This window comes from Metopolophium dirhodum, chromosome 4 (assembly GCF_019925205.1).
Source record: "Metopolophium dirhodum isolate CAU chromosome 4, ASM1992520v1, whole genome shotgun sequence".
Lineage (NCBI taxonomy): Eukaryota > Metazoa > Arthropoda > Insecta > Hemiptera > Aphididae > Metopolophium > Metopolophium dirhodum.
The window spans coordinates 3,672,669-3,689,986 of NC_083563.1; the positions used below are offsets into that span (position 1 = coordinate 3,672,669).

Sequence of the window (17,318 nt, forward strand, 5' to 3'; positions counted from 1 at the left end):
TTAATGCGAGCTCAGAGTTGTCACTACAAGCTGGAACGCCGAGCGGGGCTAGTCGGGCGGCGGGCGGTGTGGACCGGCTGCTTTTGACGACGTTTCTGCGCCCGGGTGAAACCGGAGACCGGGATAAAGGTGAATTGTCCCGCGTCCTTTTGTCGTCGGATGTGCTCTGGTGCCGCCGCCGCCGCCACCGCCGCCCCACAGTACTCTGCCCACCCCTTGATCTCCGCCGCCGCCGCCGCCAAAAAACTCGGGGTATATCAAATTTTCGGCCACTTCACGCACGAATAATAAAAGTGGAGGAGAGATTAAATTGTTTTCAGACAACATTATACAAACGCACACGCGCGCGGACACGAGTGCACCGGTCTATATAATAATATGTGTATACTCGCGAATTCGTATATTTCGTATTACGGTGTGTGTGTGTGTGTGTGTGTGTGTGTATGTGTGTGGGCGTGTGTGTTTGTGCGTGGCCGTGTATAGGTGTATGAATAATATGCACAAATTGTATAGGTATATGTCTTTCCACCGCGTTTCGCGTACCAGCCACGTCTCGTTTCAAAGCGACGGGCGGGAGGGTCTCCGTGAACGAGTCGAATGATGAAAACCATTCTATCGTTTCGCATAAAGGCCCCGGGGCCGTCGAACAAGGAAAAAGTATTTTACTTTTCAGTCGCTTCTTCAGATTATTTTCCGTCCGGCCGGGTAGTGTTATTGTGTGACTGCGAATAATAATAATAATTAAACTATATGAACCAAATAAATTGGTAAACGCCACAGCGATTATTTGTAAAATCATGCATCATTTGCGTTGTATCATCGGTCAACACCTCTATTACGATAATAATTATTATTCGACTGACTATAATTATAGTCTGCATTTGCTTGGATTATTCTTGAAGTATGTACCTAACTAAGATGTTATATTATGTCCTCAATGAATTGTAAAATGATTTTTGATAGTATACTTACATTTATTTGGGTTTTGTTCCCCTAGTACATGTGCGTGCAACGATAAAAATGTTACTACATAAATTACTTTCTATATATTGTAGTAAAAAAATATATATTGTACTAAATTTGAAACTGAAAAAAAAAAACAAAAAAAAATTCATAAATAGAAAATATATTTAATTTATAGACAATTAAGAACAATATGTAATTGTTTAACATAAACATTTTAAAGTGTGATCTTAAAATAAATTATAAAACAAATTCGTTTTTAGTTAAAAAAAAATAAAACTTAAATTCATAACTAAATTGGTATTCAACACCATTCTTAATTGGTCATAAATATAATCTAATGTTTAATGAGTTATGACAAATGGCACGTGACTCCGTGACTTATCATTGTAGTTCGATTACTAATTCAGCACCTGGTCTTGGGATTAAGTTTATTTCTCATTGTATATATTTGTTAACATTTCTACGAAATATATATGTGTACAATTACATAATAATATTTTATTATATATTAGTTATTATAGTTGTGTTTAATTTTAACATATTTTATTATTAAATAAAATATTATATTATACAATATGTATTACATTAATGCATTTTAATTACATTTATATTATGTGTTTTCTTGGGATCCTGTGTAATCGTTTAGTTTAAATTTATAATGACTTAAATTTAATTAGATTTAATAAAAATGTAGATGGTGTCTTATACTTTTATTTAAATACGATGCGTATTTTTCCAAGTTCGAAATAGTTATTTAAGTGTGTTAGTAGAAAATCTAATTTAGTAAATCATATGAATTCCAGTGCCAATATTTTAGTAGGTATTACATTTTAGAGTCAAAACCATATTTTAAACCAATATAATATCGTTTTAGTTACAAACATAGTTTAATATTGTTGATGCCTAATTTGTTTTTCAATTGTTAAATTATAAGTACATTTGTTTTACAGTATTGACGGACGATCCGAATTTCGCAGAGCCTATACCAAATGTTACAGTGTCGCTTGGGAGGGACGCATCCCTTCCATGTGTAGTCAACAATCTCGGCACGTACAAGGTAAGATGCCACGTACATATTATTATTATTATTATTGGTAGTAGTAGTAGTAGCATTATTATATAGAGGAAGGTACTTCATAAATCATTTCGGTGAAATGTATTTTCAAAAGATTTACGGCCGACAATTTTGGGTTGCCTACCTACGTGTATATTATATACATCTACATTGACCAATCAAAGGTTGAGGTATATATTAAGAATATAAATTACTGTTATATAATATTATATATTTTGTATCTAATAGGAGTATTGGGAACAAAACGAGTAATATTTATTTTGATATCGTTTATTGGTTTTGGGAAAAAAAAAATTCTAAAACAAACGCGTTCTTGTTTAGAAATTTAAATACAAACTAAAGTATATTGCATAATAGCAAGGATATTAATACTAAGATAATAGTTCATTCGTTAAGTTACATATAATATTATGTATTACTAACAACTAACAAGTTATACTTCAGTTCTAGAGTTAAGGCATGAAGAAATATGAAATTTTTATTTAGTTATCTCAATAATATACTGAATTGAATTATTTTTTAGTTTATTAAAATGTTTTAAGCTAAAACACAAATATGATAGAATTAACAACTTTCATTAATGCAACAGAAACACTCACAAAACTAAAATAATAGTTTCTACTGTCTAAAGGTGGTTCTCAAAATGTCAGGAATTATATTATATTATTCTGGGCACAAACAACTGTGGAAGCGAAAGTTTTGGCGGTTCATTGATTTGTTCAACATTAAAGTTGCATAGATTTTATTTTTATTTTTAGCTTGAAAACGATTATTTTTTTATAAGTTGTAAATCAGAAATCAATATTTACATTTTTCAAATCAAATTTCATTTCTTTTATTATCTGAGTAAAGAAATGCGGTGTAAAAATTATTCAAATGATGGCATAATTTGATACTAAAAGTGACAAGAAATTTCAGGTAGATCTCTGTCATTATTCGGTGAGCTTTTCAAACAACAAATTTACTCATATCATATTAAAAAATATAGTTAACTTTAATTATTTCAAAAATCAAGCAGAACAGAAAAAAAGCTCAAGGTATCAAAAAGTTTGATATATACTGAGTTTTATTGTAAAGATCATTATTTCAAGGGGGTTTAAATTAAACGAAATAACGAAACATTTGAAATATCGATGTTCAACATAATAGGAATCTACTAAATTACAATTATTAAACTTAGCAATTTTTTGGGAAATGAACACACCAGATTTAATGTGAATATTTAACGTTTTTAAAATATTTATGGTGATGTACTTTATTAGTGATCGAAAATCCAAACAGATTTTTGCAGAGTTCACCAATGGGTTAGGACTGCCTAACATGTTCTTTTTAATGTTATGTTTTTATTATTGCTTCAAAATTACTTAATGTGATTATTTGTACAGATTGCTTTATATTTTAATAATATTTAAAAATTAAGATTATTCAACAAATATTAACAATTTGACCAACTATGATATCAGTTATATAATAATTATTATATAATAACGTTTTTATAACACGGCGTTATAAATAGGCAAAACACGTACAAAACGTGTCCGGTATTTTATAAAAAAAAAAAATACGTCTTAACATAGCAAATATAATATTATATCAATATCAAAAGTTAATTATTTTTATTAAAAAATATTAATTTAATTTAAAATTTATAATTAAATATTTACATAACGGTTTTTATTCTGACATCTGATATCATAATATGAATCAAAAATTATACAGAATTCGATCATCAATTAACTATATTTTTACTCACTATTCACTACTATACCTAAAAGCCTATAATAACTTTCAACATATTTTGGAATTACCAGCGGTATGAACACTCTGTAAATGACTGACCACCGGACACATTTTCATAAATGGATATTTGTACAGTTTTATATTGAAATCGAAATAATTATGAATAATAGTCTTAGTGGAACGCTCGGACTTTTACAGATGACAATTATTAATATTGTCAGCGATAGGCACGAAACATCATGTCCTAGGTATAATGGTACGCAGTTTTAAACACGCATGCCCTTCGGCCGCCATCCTTTCCAACATCTAACATGCACACATAATGACGGTATCTTTGAATATACAGATATTTTCTCCACTGCAAGGAAACACATATCATGTTTAAGGGGATCGGTGGTGGACAGTTATTACTTTTTTTAACCAAAACCAATCTATATATAAATCTTTGGTCCGTCATACTCATCGTCGACCTAGTAATGCGATAATACTTTTTGAAACTGATTTAAATTCGTTCTTATATATCTATATGTGATCGGTCAGTCCACATTTCACGCCTTAAAATATATCAAACACATATTATATTATATTATAATATATTATATATCATATATTCCATAAGTGGTAGGTACTACTCCAACTATTCCAAACATTTAATAATAGATAAATCTATTTCTATAAGATAATTTATAAATTCTACTATAGTGTCTTTAAATAAGTAATTCGGGTGTAAATTACGGTTATGCTATATTATTAAATAAACATTTTTATCTATGGACATTATTTATACTTTGAACTAATTTATTATTAAACCAAACGGTGTTTGTAATAAATCTATAGCAATAACGGTGATTATTAAAATATAAAAATATAAAATGAGTTTCAAATAAAATTATTCGAATCCAGCCAAACAGCTACGACTATTACCGATTAGTGAGGACAATGCAATTATTATCATCATGTATGCATGTAATCTGCTAAGGTTTGGTACGTTATCCACAGAGAAAACATATCTATACGGTATAAATTAAAACGCCTAATAACCATTGGCCATTGCTTGCAATATAACCGGAGCCACACAAGAAAAATGCATTGACACATTAAAAATTATTGTAATTGTTATCCAAAAGTAATTATGTATTTATTTTTTTTTGTATTAGATATTTTGGGTTTCTGATTTAGTAATAGTCGTAACAGATATTTCAACCATAGCATACAAAGTTTGTGGTGCTATCATAATATCAAACTAGATTATAAAATACTTAATCTATTATATTTTTTATATTCCTAGACATACATTTTTTATTTGAAGTACATTTGTGTCGACAAAATTAATATAATAACAAACAAGAAAATTAGAAACTTATTATTATTAAAACTCGATTTAAAGAGAAAATAGTTTAAACAAATGTTAGTATATTTCCTTTACTACTTAGTTTTTCAGTTTAAAGTGAACAATAAAATATATAGTTATTTAAATAATTTTTATCTTCAGAAATCATAAATCTCAATTTTTGAGAAATGTTTAGAAAATTGGATTTGAAGTGTAAGTTAGGTAGGTATGTAAAGTGTTTGGCTTATTTATATTCTATCAAGACTCACTGATTGAATACGTTCATCAACACTTTCCTAATTTTACTATCTATATACATTCAAAAGGTCTTATATCCTACTCACATATTCCTAAATAATAAAAATATCACATAATCTAAAGGTATGTAGTCTTAGGGTAGGTAAATGAAAGTTAATTACATTTGTTTGTTTGTAAACAAGGGTGTAATTATTAGCTTTATTTATATTCCATTTAAGCTGGTTAAACTTAATTTCCATGTGCTTTGCTCTTGTATCTGTAATTATTATTTACGTTTAAGTATACTCAACGAGTTACGGCAGAAGCAACTTTTAGTTCCGGTTGAAACATTTAACAATAATTTGTACGCGTCCTTTTTTATATTGTCCATACAGCTGATTATTGTTCACAGTGCTCACACAGTCACACCCGTGATTTGTATGCTTATATTATTTTATTATTTATCTATTGTGAATTTTCCAATTATAGGAACTTCAGCATGAAAAGTTAAAAAAATTAAATGTGTTTTGCAAAAAAAAATGTCAAAGTGACTATTATATGGTTTAGAAAACATGTATTTAAGCACCAAGTGTTAAAAAACAAATAATGAATATTGATGTTGTGCACATTTTAATCGGACCAATATTATAAATTATCTAATAATTATATTCTGTAGTCCAGTATGGTGTTTTGAATACATTTTTATTTTTTAAAAATACTCAAAACGCAAAATTTCCAATTCAAAACTAAACGTATTGGGATTGCACGTATCATGTATGCATCTAACATGTATATGATCTGTATTTGGATCATGTACAGGCATACAGCGTTTCCGGATGTGGTCTTACAACAGAGTTCGACGTTACCCCATATCAACCTCACTTGTGTGGTCACGTACCGGACTCGGGCTTGAATACATATGTTTTCGTTAGCTGGACAAATTGAACCGTCTTCCAGGAAAGGCCGCATATAGATTTAAAAATCTTATTTATTTTTTTTTTTTCATTCACAAGGATTTTCACACACATACGCCACTACGGCGTAAGAGTCAATAATACATAATATTATAATATTATACTTTTACTTTTAATATTAAATAACATACCCTTAAAATTAGTATTTGATACGAACAATTGCTGCAGAATACCCTAATGTATAAAATCGTACTTACAATTAATTATGATATCGTCAAAATTAGCATACAATTGATCGTTTTAGAAATGAATTTATTTTTACATATTATCTTTAATCGGTAATGTTAAAAATTAAATACAGACATTTTTTTCCGGAAAACTCATACATTTAAAATTTGGAAGATACTATAAATTATATTGAACAAGTGATGAGGCAACATTATTTTAGAAGTTAAAGCTAAAATATAGACTGAAAGATTTATTCGATATGTGAATAGTTGTATTTGGTATATTACAGTTCATTTCAATTAAGTCAATACGAATTTAAATAGTTTAATTAAAGTGATACCAAAAATATAATTCATTGTTTAATTAATTTTAAAAAATATACAGATGGTAATTTAAATAAAAAAATCAATGACATGTTGATTTAACTGAATAAAATAGTAATATAAATTTTAAAATGCAATCAAATTTGTTAGTATTATTGGATAATATTTTTTTAATTATTTCGTAATATAAATTATGTGCTTGTTATTTGTTTTTTTTTTTTTTTGCTTAATTTTATGTTTAACTGCAATCGCATACCTACTTTACGGAAGCACGGTCGTGGGGTTTGTAAATATACATGTTTTAACCAATTACCCAAAGCTTAACCACCGGCGCTTTAAAACTGTGCTTCTAAGTGAAGGTAAACGACCAAGGATTATCTTTTCACATAAATCTTTCGTTACAGTTGAAATCCAAAAAATAAAATAAAATCTCTACAGCAAATAATCAGACATGAAATTAATTTTTTGGACATCTAAATCAAAACATCAAACCGATGTTTTAATAGCATATATTAGAACAGTAGGATAATAAATAAATAATTAATATGCTACCTAGACTTATGATCCCTATTTAAATATAAATATTAGTAATATTAGTTTTGAAAATTCGGATTTATTAACATATGAAAGATTATAACATACACGTATTTAATTGGGAAAAATTCATAAGATAAATTCAAATTAACAATATGATTTATATTCTTAAGTCAAAGATTGGTGGACGTGTTACTAATCGGATGTTGGACTTGTATGTTTGGCCTGGGTACTGAATATACACTGGTCTGCTTTATTTACCTCGGTCTTTGGTACTGAATACTTTGGTGTGCTCTGACACACTGGTTCATTGTGCTCAACAAATATTATAGACCCGTTCAATATATATATATATCAATATAGTATATATTATATTTATTCACTAACTTCTATATTTTTTTTTAATTGACTACAGAAACACTAAAATACACTATTATAACATATTAATATTATGTTTTGCCTAATTTATGTTTATAGGTAGTACTGCATCAAAATAATATTTATTTATAAAAATTACTCATATGTGTCGTAGGTATGTTATTGGTATAGGTCAGTATGTCTGGTACAAACTATAATGGTATATATATATATATATATATAAAGATTACAGCTATATTTAAACGATATACTATATAATATATATTATATTTTAATACCATAAAGTAACTCATATTTTATTTAATGCGAACATAAAACGAATTTAGAAATATAGTGGAACGTAAACGTTTACATTTACTAAGATTTAAACATAATTTTATTGCGGTATAGCAAAATGTTCTTCGCATAATAAAATACAATATTTGTATAATATCATCACACGAATTTTGAAAGTAAAATATTATTATTAATAAAAAATACAATTAAGTAGTATTTCTTTGTATAATGCTTGTACCTAAATATTTCTTTTAGAATTAGGTACGTGCACATAAATGTTTAATGTACTGCATAATCTATCTTATACGCAGTGTTTCCCGCGTTTATAAAATATTCTAATAGTTGCCGTACTCAGTTATAAGAGTTTAACATATCTTTTAAATCTCTAAATGTGTTTGTTTTTTTTCAAGAATTAAAATACTATAAAGAAGTAACTTAATTAGAGAAATAGTTTATATTATAATATAATAATATATTGAATGGAAATTTGGTTTGTTTTTTTTTAATGTAGGTACAACTTATATCTAGTAGATTAATTTAAAGTACATTTTTTTCCCCCGAAATAAATGGAACTAACTAAATAAACTTTGGTATAAACAAAATAACAATTTTTTACTATGGTAAATATAGTTGTATCTATCTTAATTTGTTTAAAAGTTATTATCATCAGAATTTAAAAAAAATAAATAAATAGTTTTAAATTTAATTAATTTTTAATGAAATTTAATTTATTATTGTAAGTCAATATTATCCAGAGTTAAAAGAAACATTGAATGCATTTTAAAGCTCAATTGTACAAAATATGTAACTGCGTCAGCATATGATAACAGCTGAGGTTTATAATGTAATTTGTATATAATGATTAAAAAAGGTTCACTTTAAAAGCAAATCTATTTCTTATACCGGAATGGTTGATTTTTTTTGTTCATAAAATAACTATAAAAATTCGAAGTAATAGTAATTTTCTTTTTATTTAATTGTAATTTCATGATTTGTCATTATGGTAAGTGGTGTTGTCAACGTCAATTCAAAATACATAAAACCAGCTAGTGATTCCTAAACTTCAACTAAACAAAGCGAATTGGTTTTAGTTTCCACTCTCCGTCATAAGATGTGCGCTCTGCGTAATAATTATTCGTCAAGGAGATTTATAAATATTTTATCGGCGCTAAAAGGCTCTTCCATCTCTACCTCCAACTTACTGTTCTCGGTATCTACCGTTGCTCGCACTCTATCGTCCTGTCTCATTATGTGTCCCTTGCTCCCACACTTTCTTTGTCTCACTTCCACGCACATATATGCACCGTGTCTAAAGTTTACAAGTCCAGACCCCCGGAGGCGTTAGTTTAATTAAATATAGTCAGGCCAACAAGCTAGTCAGGAGGCGAAGCCACTGAATAAATAAACAAGCAATTTCGGGGCGAATACTACTCTCTCTCTCCTTCTCTCACTCACTTGTTCCAAGCTTGGCCCGACGTCGGTTTAGTGCCCCCGCGGGAATCGCTCCACTACACACCTCTACACAGCTTCCACCGGTATAGTTGCCCGCCAAAAATACAACCGACATAAACAAGTATGAAAAATGTATCAGTAGCCTACGTATATACTACCATACACCATCCTGACAGATAAATGCTATAGGGTCGACCACCGTCGATATAAAACCCTCGACAAACATTTCTTATCTATACTATACACTATTGTCTAATGTTTCTCCCCAGCTTATTTATATTTAATTATACACCTACTATAGTGCAGTACAAGTTGTAAGTTGTAACCTATACGATTTCATTTAAGGAGTTATCACCACCTGTCAGTATTAGAAAATCATTTATTGAAACTTCAAATACCGCATGAAAAAAAACTTGCTTTCGATTCATTGACAAGTTCTAGTTGAAAATAAATTCTCCGTACTCATATGTCTACCAATGGATAAAGACATAATTTATTCTTTTAATATACGAATTAGTTTAAACTATGATATTATATCTGATGACTATTTAACAATTAATCCATTTATAATTAACACACAAAAACGATAACGGTGATAAATTATCACGTCTATAATATGATTTTTATACTTATATGTGACAGTTATTTACAATAATTTAGTAAACAACATATTTAGTAAAATATTATAATAGTAGTACGAGCATGAAGTACATTTCTAGGCAGAACACCGCTAATACAACTTAATAACTTACTATTTATTCGTTACCAAATAATTTGGAAACCAGTAAGTAAAGTAAGTAATACGGTGTGCACTTTATTTGCATAAGAATATACCTTTTTTAGTAAATAACTAATAGTTTATTCAGTAAACATTAGCTTGAAAATCCTGACTAATACATTTAGTTCGAAAACCGTGCAATAAATTTAACACAATTTTTATTAGTTGTCCTAGATTTTATATTTATGAAAATACATTTAACCAAGTTCTCTACATTTATAATTATTGAATATAATATAATTAATTGTATATTTACAAATCATAATAACATTTTATCTATATAAAAATAAATTGTTACAGGAATCTGTAAACTTAATATACAGAGAATTCATCAAGCTGGCACACCAGCTTTTTTCATTCAATAATGCAGTTGAAAAAATATGAATTTTGTAATTTTTAAATATAATTACTTAAATTTTTAAATTCTTGATTTAAATTTGTTATACTACGTAATGAGTGTCCCGTGGAGATACAAACTTCTGTTTTTTGAAAATGAAAAACTCTCTTTTCTACCATTCATTATTTAACGAATAATTTTTTTTAACGTTTTATAATGTACTAAAATCAAAATTCAAACAACTACTTTTCGAGTTAACTATTTAACTTTGTGTACTGAGTGTAATCAGCCCATATTATTATGGTTATGGTTTTGGAATATGTAGAGGCTAAGGTGATTTACCTATTAACATTTACAATTTGTAAAAATGGTCCATGGATAATAAATACCAGATCGAATAGTTTCGTAAAACCGTTTTTAATGACTTTTATCCTTAAAACAAACATTTTAAAGTAACAGAAAAACTACTTATTGAAATTTGGTACATCAAAATTTGAAAAAAAAATTCTCAGTAAATAATTTACAGTAAAAAAATGAGAGGGGTTCTCATTTGAAAAAAAGTAGCTTTTAATATCACCATAGAACACTACTAATTGAGTAATACAAAATATAATCTCAAGAATTTTAAAAATATTGTTTTTTATGTATGTGTGTATAAAAAAATTTCAAAATCAGAATTTGAATAAATTCATTATTCAAGGAAAAATAGCGATGAGTATGTTTTGGTAAATAAACCTGTATAATATTATTATGTTTTGAATCTCTAGATTAATGCGACATAACAAATTAATATACAAATTTAAGTAGGTAGGCACGTACGTCAAGCATAATATTATTATACTGAGTTTATACAAAAAAATAATTAGATTTGATCCGTGCTTTTCAAAATGTCATTAGAAGGGATGTCATTCAGCAAAAATTCCAAGAATTTATATAATACTCGTTAGTGGAAATTTTCAAACAAAATGTTTCTGGAAGAATATTTTTTTTTATATAAGGTAACTACATCGACTGGGAAAATCATCATATACATATTATAATATTATGGATTAATATTATCTTTCGATATATACAAGCATTACGGGCGTGAGTTCCAAGATCCAGTGTTATTGGTTTAATAATTTACTATTTAAATACAAATACGTTTATAGATTATACATAGTTTTAAATAAACAAAAAAAAAAATAGAAAAAAACCATTTAAAATATTATAATAGATAATAATATTCATTTTTATTTATGCAATTTTCGTATTAAGGATTACATTTCAAAGCTAATTACTTCTGATTATTTGTATTTTGATTTAATTTAATTACAAATTCCATATTATCGTTTCTTGGTTATTTCTTGTATTCCCAACATGTTATTGCGTTTCTATTTCGAGAATTTCTACTGATGTATAAGTGGAAAAGCCATCTCAAAAGTTATTAGTACCTACCTGCAATAATTAATAATGAAAACAAATTTACTTTATTACATTTATGTAATGCTTAATTTATAGTTATGTCGTTCGTATTACGTTTATCAGTTATCACATAATATATTATTTTTATATACCTTTATTCAAACACTTTATTATAAAGATAATACATTTAAACTTGGATTCTAAAATATAAACATACATACCTGCCAACCTTTTTTGACTGATAGATACCCATTATAATGGCATTATCCATAAAATTAAATTAAATTTTAAAAGTTGTAAGTTACTTAACTAAAAATAAATAAAATATTCTGAATTATGACTAAAAAAATGTTTTTATATTCCTTAGAGTTGTTGTTAATTTATTACATCAATATTGTTAAAAATTAAAAAGGCATTATATTTTTTAATCATTCATTTTTTTAATCAATGTCAATATTAAATTAACATTTTATTTTATCAACCAATTTTTACTATGAATAATTGCTGAGATAAAAAACACATTTTATATTGATGTTTATAACGATATTTCGACTTAAACCAATACAATTTAGACTTTAATTAAACATCCCTCTTTTTTTTGTTACTTTCCACTCGACTTCTTTGTTTTATGAATATAATATTATATATTTATATATATATATATAATATTAGCATGCTTTAGTAGAAGACCATAATAGGTCGAATAATACCCTGATTAAAAGCGCACGACAATATACGGCAATCTATTGCACAAAGAACAACTCTAAATTGGACCATCGGGACCCGTGCTGGTTAACTGTGTAAACTAGATAGTGTGTATGGAGATTTAATTACAAATATAATATATGAATTCGTCTTTGTATAATATTCACAAAGGCAAATTAAAAAACGCAAATACAATATTAATGATAATTTGTGATTGGTATCATAATATTTACAAAAGACGTATTGTCTTAAGTATCATTTCAAGTCCTTCATATAATGTATATTTTTAATATAAAAATATATGATTATTTTAAGCAACAATAATTAACTAAACAAAAAATAAATAAATGGCAAAATAACTTTTAATTATAATTGTAAATTATTAAAAGGTTTTTGCAGATAAGTTCATACATATATTATAATAGGTCCGTACATATTTTTTATGAAAAATGTTTAAAAAAAAGTGACGATATTACATTAGGTAGGTATGTAATTAGGATATTACAATATGTACAATATGGATGTGTAATATGATCTGTTTATAAATCACACTTTGCATAAGATAAAGGTCGTTAACTTTTTTTTCTGTAAAGCTACAATATGCTTGAAAATGTAATTACAAATTTATAACCTCTTCATGTGACCTAATTATCTTATCCATATTAGCTTTTAACTATCAGGTATATCATTAAATATAAATTTGATTGTAAACTATTCATATTTGAGTTATGTATTTTAGAGTAAATTATTTGTCATTATAATGTGAGTGTATTACAATATCAAGAGAAAGAGGATAATTTTTAGTTGTTCATTCCTTTATTTTTTTATTTTTAGATTATACTTTAATACTTAATATTGTAGATTTTGATTATCAAAATTGCTCATTATTCTTTGAATATAAAAACACTTTGTACTGAAAAAAATAGATCAGTATAGTTTAACATTAACAATCTTTTTTCGGTTTGTATCATAAATTAGGTGTATTTTTTAATGCTTAAAAGTTAAAACTATTATGTTGACGTTAATCATTAAATAAATACGTGAATTTTATTTAGACGAATATAAGGGATTTTTTTCATTAAATATTTTTTTAAAACACGCTTAAAAACTTTTGGTTTGATGTACCTAAATTGTACATATTATCGCTTGATATTATGAAATCGCCTTGTATTTTATTCTTATTTTAATTATCTCTATCTTATACTATTTTTAATAAAAGAGGTAGAACACGAAATTTAACTAGTTTGATATACTTATGGATTATAACTGGGGGGGGGGGGGGGGTCAATAAAATAAATCGATAAACCTAAAAAAAATGTGGTCACAAAATTTAATATACTACTTATATTTGTATACTTTTAATATTTAATACAAAAATAATGTATCTTTTTGGTGAAAAACTCATCAATATTGATCTAGAAACAGCACCTTTTTTTAGTCTCTGATGCCGAATGAGCTAAACAATTTTTATTCATAATGCGAGGTCTGGGAACATGGTTCCCAGGAGGTTATTTTCCTGAAATTCAGCGGTTAATATTTCAAAGTGCGGTGGTTTGAACGCTATAATTTGTGCTTAACCTAATGTTGTTACTCTGACAAACCATAGCATACATACCATAGACAATTAAAATAAAACAAATAAAAATATTATTTTTATTGTAATATTAGTATCTGACAATTTTTTTACATAATGATAACAGATATACCTTTTACGGATAATCTTACGATTACAAATTATTTTATAAGCAATTGAATGAGGATTATTTATGAAAACTACGTGTTTTAAAATCGCAAAAAAAAAAGTAAAAAACCTGAAGTAAAATCAACGTCATAAAACTTAGAACCACAGCTTTACTATAGCTTTAAAATTGTTGATATTTTTTAAGATCACTTATAACTGAGATAAAAATCTCGTTAATATTAGATGATTTAATAATGTGTGCTAACTTAACCAACGAATTATAAAATGTTGTTGATATACTTACAACTTACATAATACAGAATGGTTTCTATACACCGAGTATCAACGTGTGATTTAATTTAAACATTTATGAATGAATGAACGCAATCCATTTTTTTAATTATAACATTTTTATCCAATTAATAATAAATGTAAAAACGGGTGCAGTAGAAAAAAAATTGTTTTTAACATTTATTGATTCTCTAATACAAAATAAAATTGTTATGCACAAGATATTATCTTGCATATATTAATTTTTAAAATACTAAATTCTCGCCGAAGCCTGAATAATAATTATTGATCCTTTAAATTTAGAACGATGCAATTAAATTAATATATTGGTTTTTATCAAGACACCCAATAAATGTAATATAAGTATTTTCAACTATATTTTAATCAGATAATCATAGAAATCTTTACAGAAGTATAGATATTAAAAAAAAATATATAATTATTTCTTAAGTTATTACCTTTCTCGTGTAAAAAAATCACCATGGGTTATTTAATTGTCAATGACAATTTAAATAAATAGTTACAACAACAATATTATAGTATTGTCATTGGTGTGTATAGAAAATTAACGATTATTCATCAATAAATTGTATGGTTTTGTTTTTTTTTTTTTGTTTTTTCATTATGTTCATTTTGATACACTATTTGTGCACTCGATAAAACGGCGATAGGCAAAACAACTAACTTAATAATGTGCTGATTACGTCTCGTTTTATCCGCAAAATATTTTGGTACTTATCTTGTTTATTTTGACGGATTTTTTCGTGAGACGCAATTCACAAACCAAATTTAAAGAACACGAGCTGCCAACGAACATCGTAATGGTATGAGTACGTTTTATCGGAGGGCAACTATTACTATCTCCCATAAATGAGTTGGTTTTAATATTATGGAAATTATAATAAACCCAATAAATCTGTTAATCGATAATGATAAAAATAAATTATCTTTACCCGTGAATTTAACTACAAAATTTAAATCACCTTACTATTGCTTGAAATTAAAACGAATAATTAAATAACTATTATTTTTCTAAAACGTACTGACCAAAAAATTATAAAAAAATAAATATATTTTCTTCTAATTTACAAAAGCTGTTCTTTAACGTCGTAATGCAATGATTGGTTTCGGAGAGCTCCTTTAATCTACGTATTATCTCTTTAGATTTATGAGGTCAGATATGCAAGTGATTGAGCTATTTTACAGGTAGGTACATAAATAAACGATTTATAGAGCTATTTTTACAGGTAGGTACATAAATAAACAGATTTATATATTGTAATTATACTATTATGTATAAAAAACAGGTATATTGATCAAAAACATATTAAGTCTATTAAATGTATACAAATAATATATTTTTGATTATACACTATAGGTAATAAGTTTTTCCTCATCAGAAGTATATTGCTCAAATATCTGCAAACTGTAACTCTGAAAATAACTCTCCCCTCCCCTTCAACATATAAGGCGCGTCTATAGGATTCTCAGTTACTTATCTACTTCCTCGTATCAAATGATAGCTTACAGTAGTCCCCTGATATGAATTCAAAATATTTAAAGGATTTCGATGGGATGTGTATTGCAAGTTTCCATAACTACAAACTGCTATTGCAGGTACATATCTTAATTTGTATTATTTAAATACTTGTATTTGATGCTTATAAGAGTGGTTTAAATGAAAAGATTTTTTGATTATAAGGTGAAACCGTACCGGTTGATAATTATAAATTATCGATAAATTATAGAGTTATAAGTAAGTACCTATAAATGTATATACTTAAAATGTATTTAAAGCTTATATTAGGGGAGTAGGAGTGGTACATCCGTGCAGGGATATAAGCCCACAAAATGTGTGTTTATACTACTCTACTTATCTAAACATTAATCCACGTATATCTAAGTAAGTAATCCTGCTAAAAATTTGGTTTATATATTTAAATATTATCATAACAGTCTTCTGCTTCAGAATATAAAAACTAAAATAGTACGACTTGTTGTTCAAATAACAACAAAAAATTGAAAAATGAAAACTTTGAAAATAGTAAAAACCTTTGTCAATTTTTATCAAAAATATTGTTTTGTTATAACTTTAAAATTATTTAGATGAATTATTTTCATAAGCAATAAAACTTTTATAGACAATTAATTTCTACCTTATAAAATAATCACTTTGTTTACAATTAGATGATATAAACTGATAAAATATGTAGCATATATTTTTGTATGTATTCAGGTTAATTTCACTATACTTCAGCTCTTCAATCCTATGTGACATGTATTAGGTAAAAGTAAATAAATATAATTACAGTTAATATTTAATTATTGACGATATAATATACTTAATTTTTGCTTAAAAAAATGTTAATTACAATATTACAGGTACGTCATGAACGTAATATTCTTGTTACGTTTTATTTTATCTCTACTTGTGACAAGTGGATCACTATAATCTATATCACACTATAATTTATATATACAAAACTATTATTGTTGCTATAATTGCGATGTTACAGTTAATCCTAAACTTGACTGTACATTTATTTAAACGATAGATTTGTGCCATATTAATATGTGAATAATTACTAATTTTTACTCTGTTATTTATTTATTTTTTCTAATAAATCATGAAAAGTGTTTATACTTTTTTATATAATATTATATAATAT

At 26.7% G+C, this 17,318-nt stretch overlaps 1 protein-coding gene across 2 annotated transcripts in view; it reads left to right on the forward strand.

Annotated features, from left to right (window-relative positions):
- LOC132942497 (lachesin) overlaps positions 1–17,318 on the forward strand; it is a 130,701-nt gene that overhangs the window by 56,078 nt on the left and 57,305 nt on the right. For both annotated transcript variants that reach the window (XM_061010932.1, XM_061010933.1), the window contains exon 2: positions 1,917–2,023. In XM_061010932.1, the coding sequence (XP_060866915.1) occupies positions 1,917–2,023 (107 nt within the window). The remainder of the gene's footprint in view (positions 1–1,916; positions 2,024–17,318) is intronic.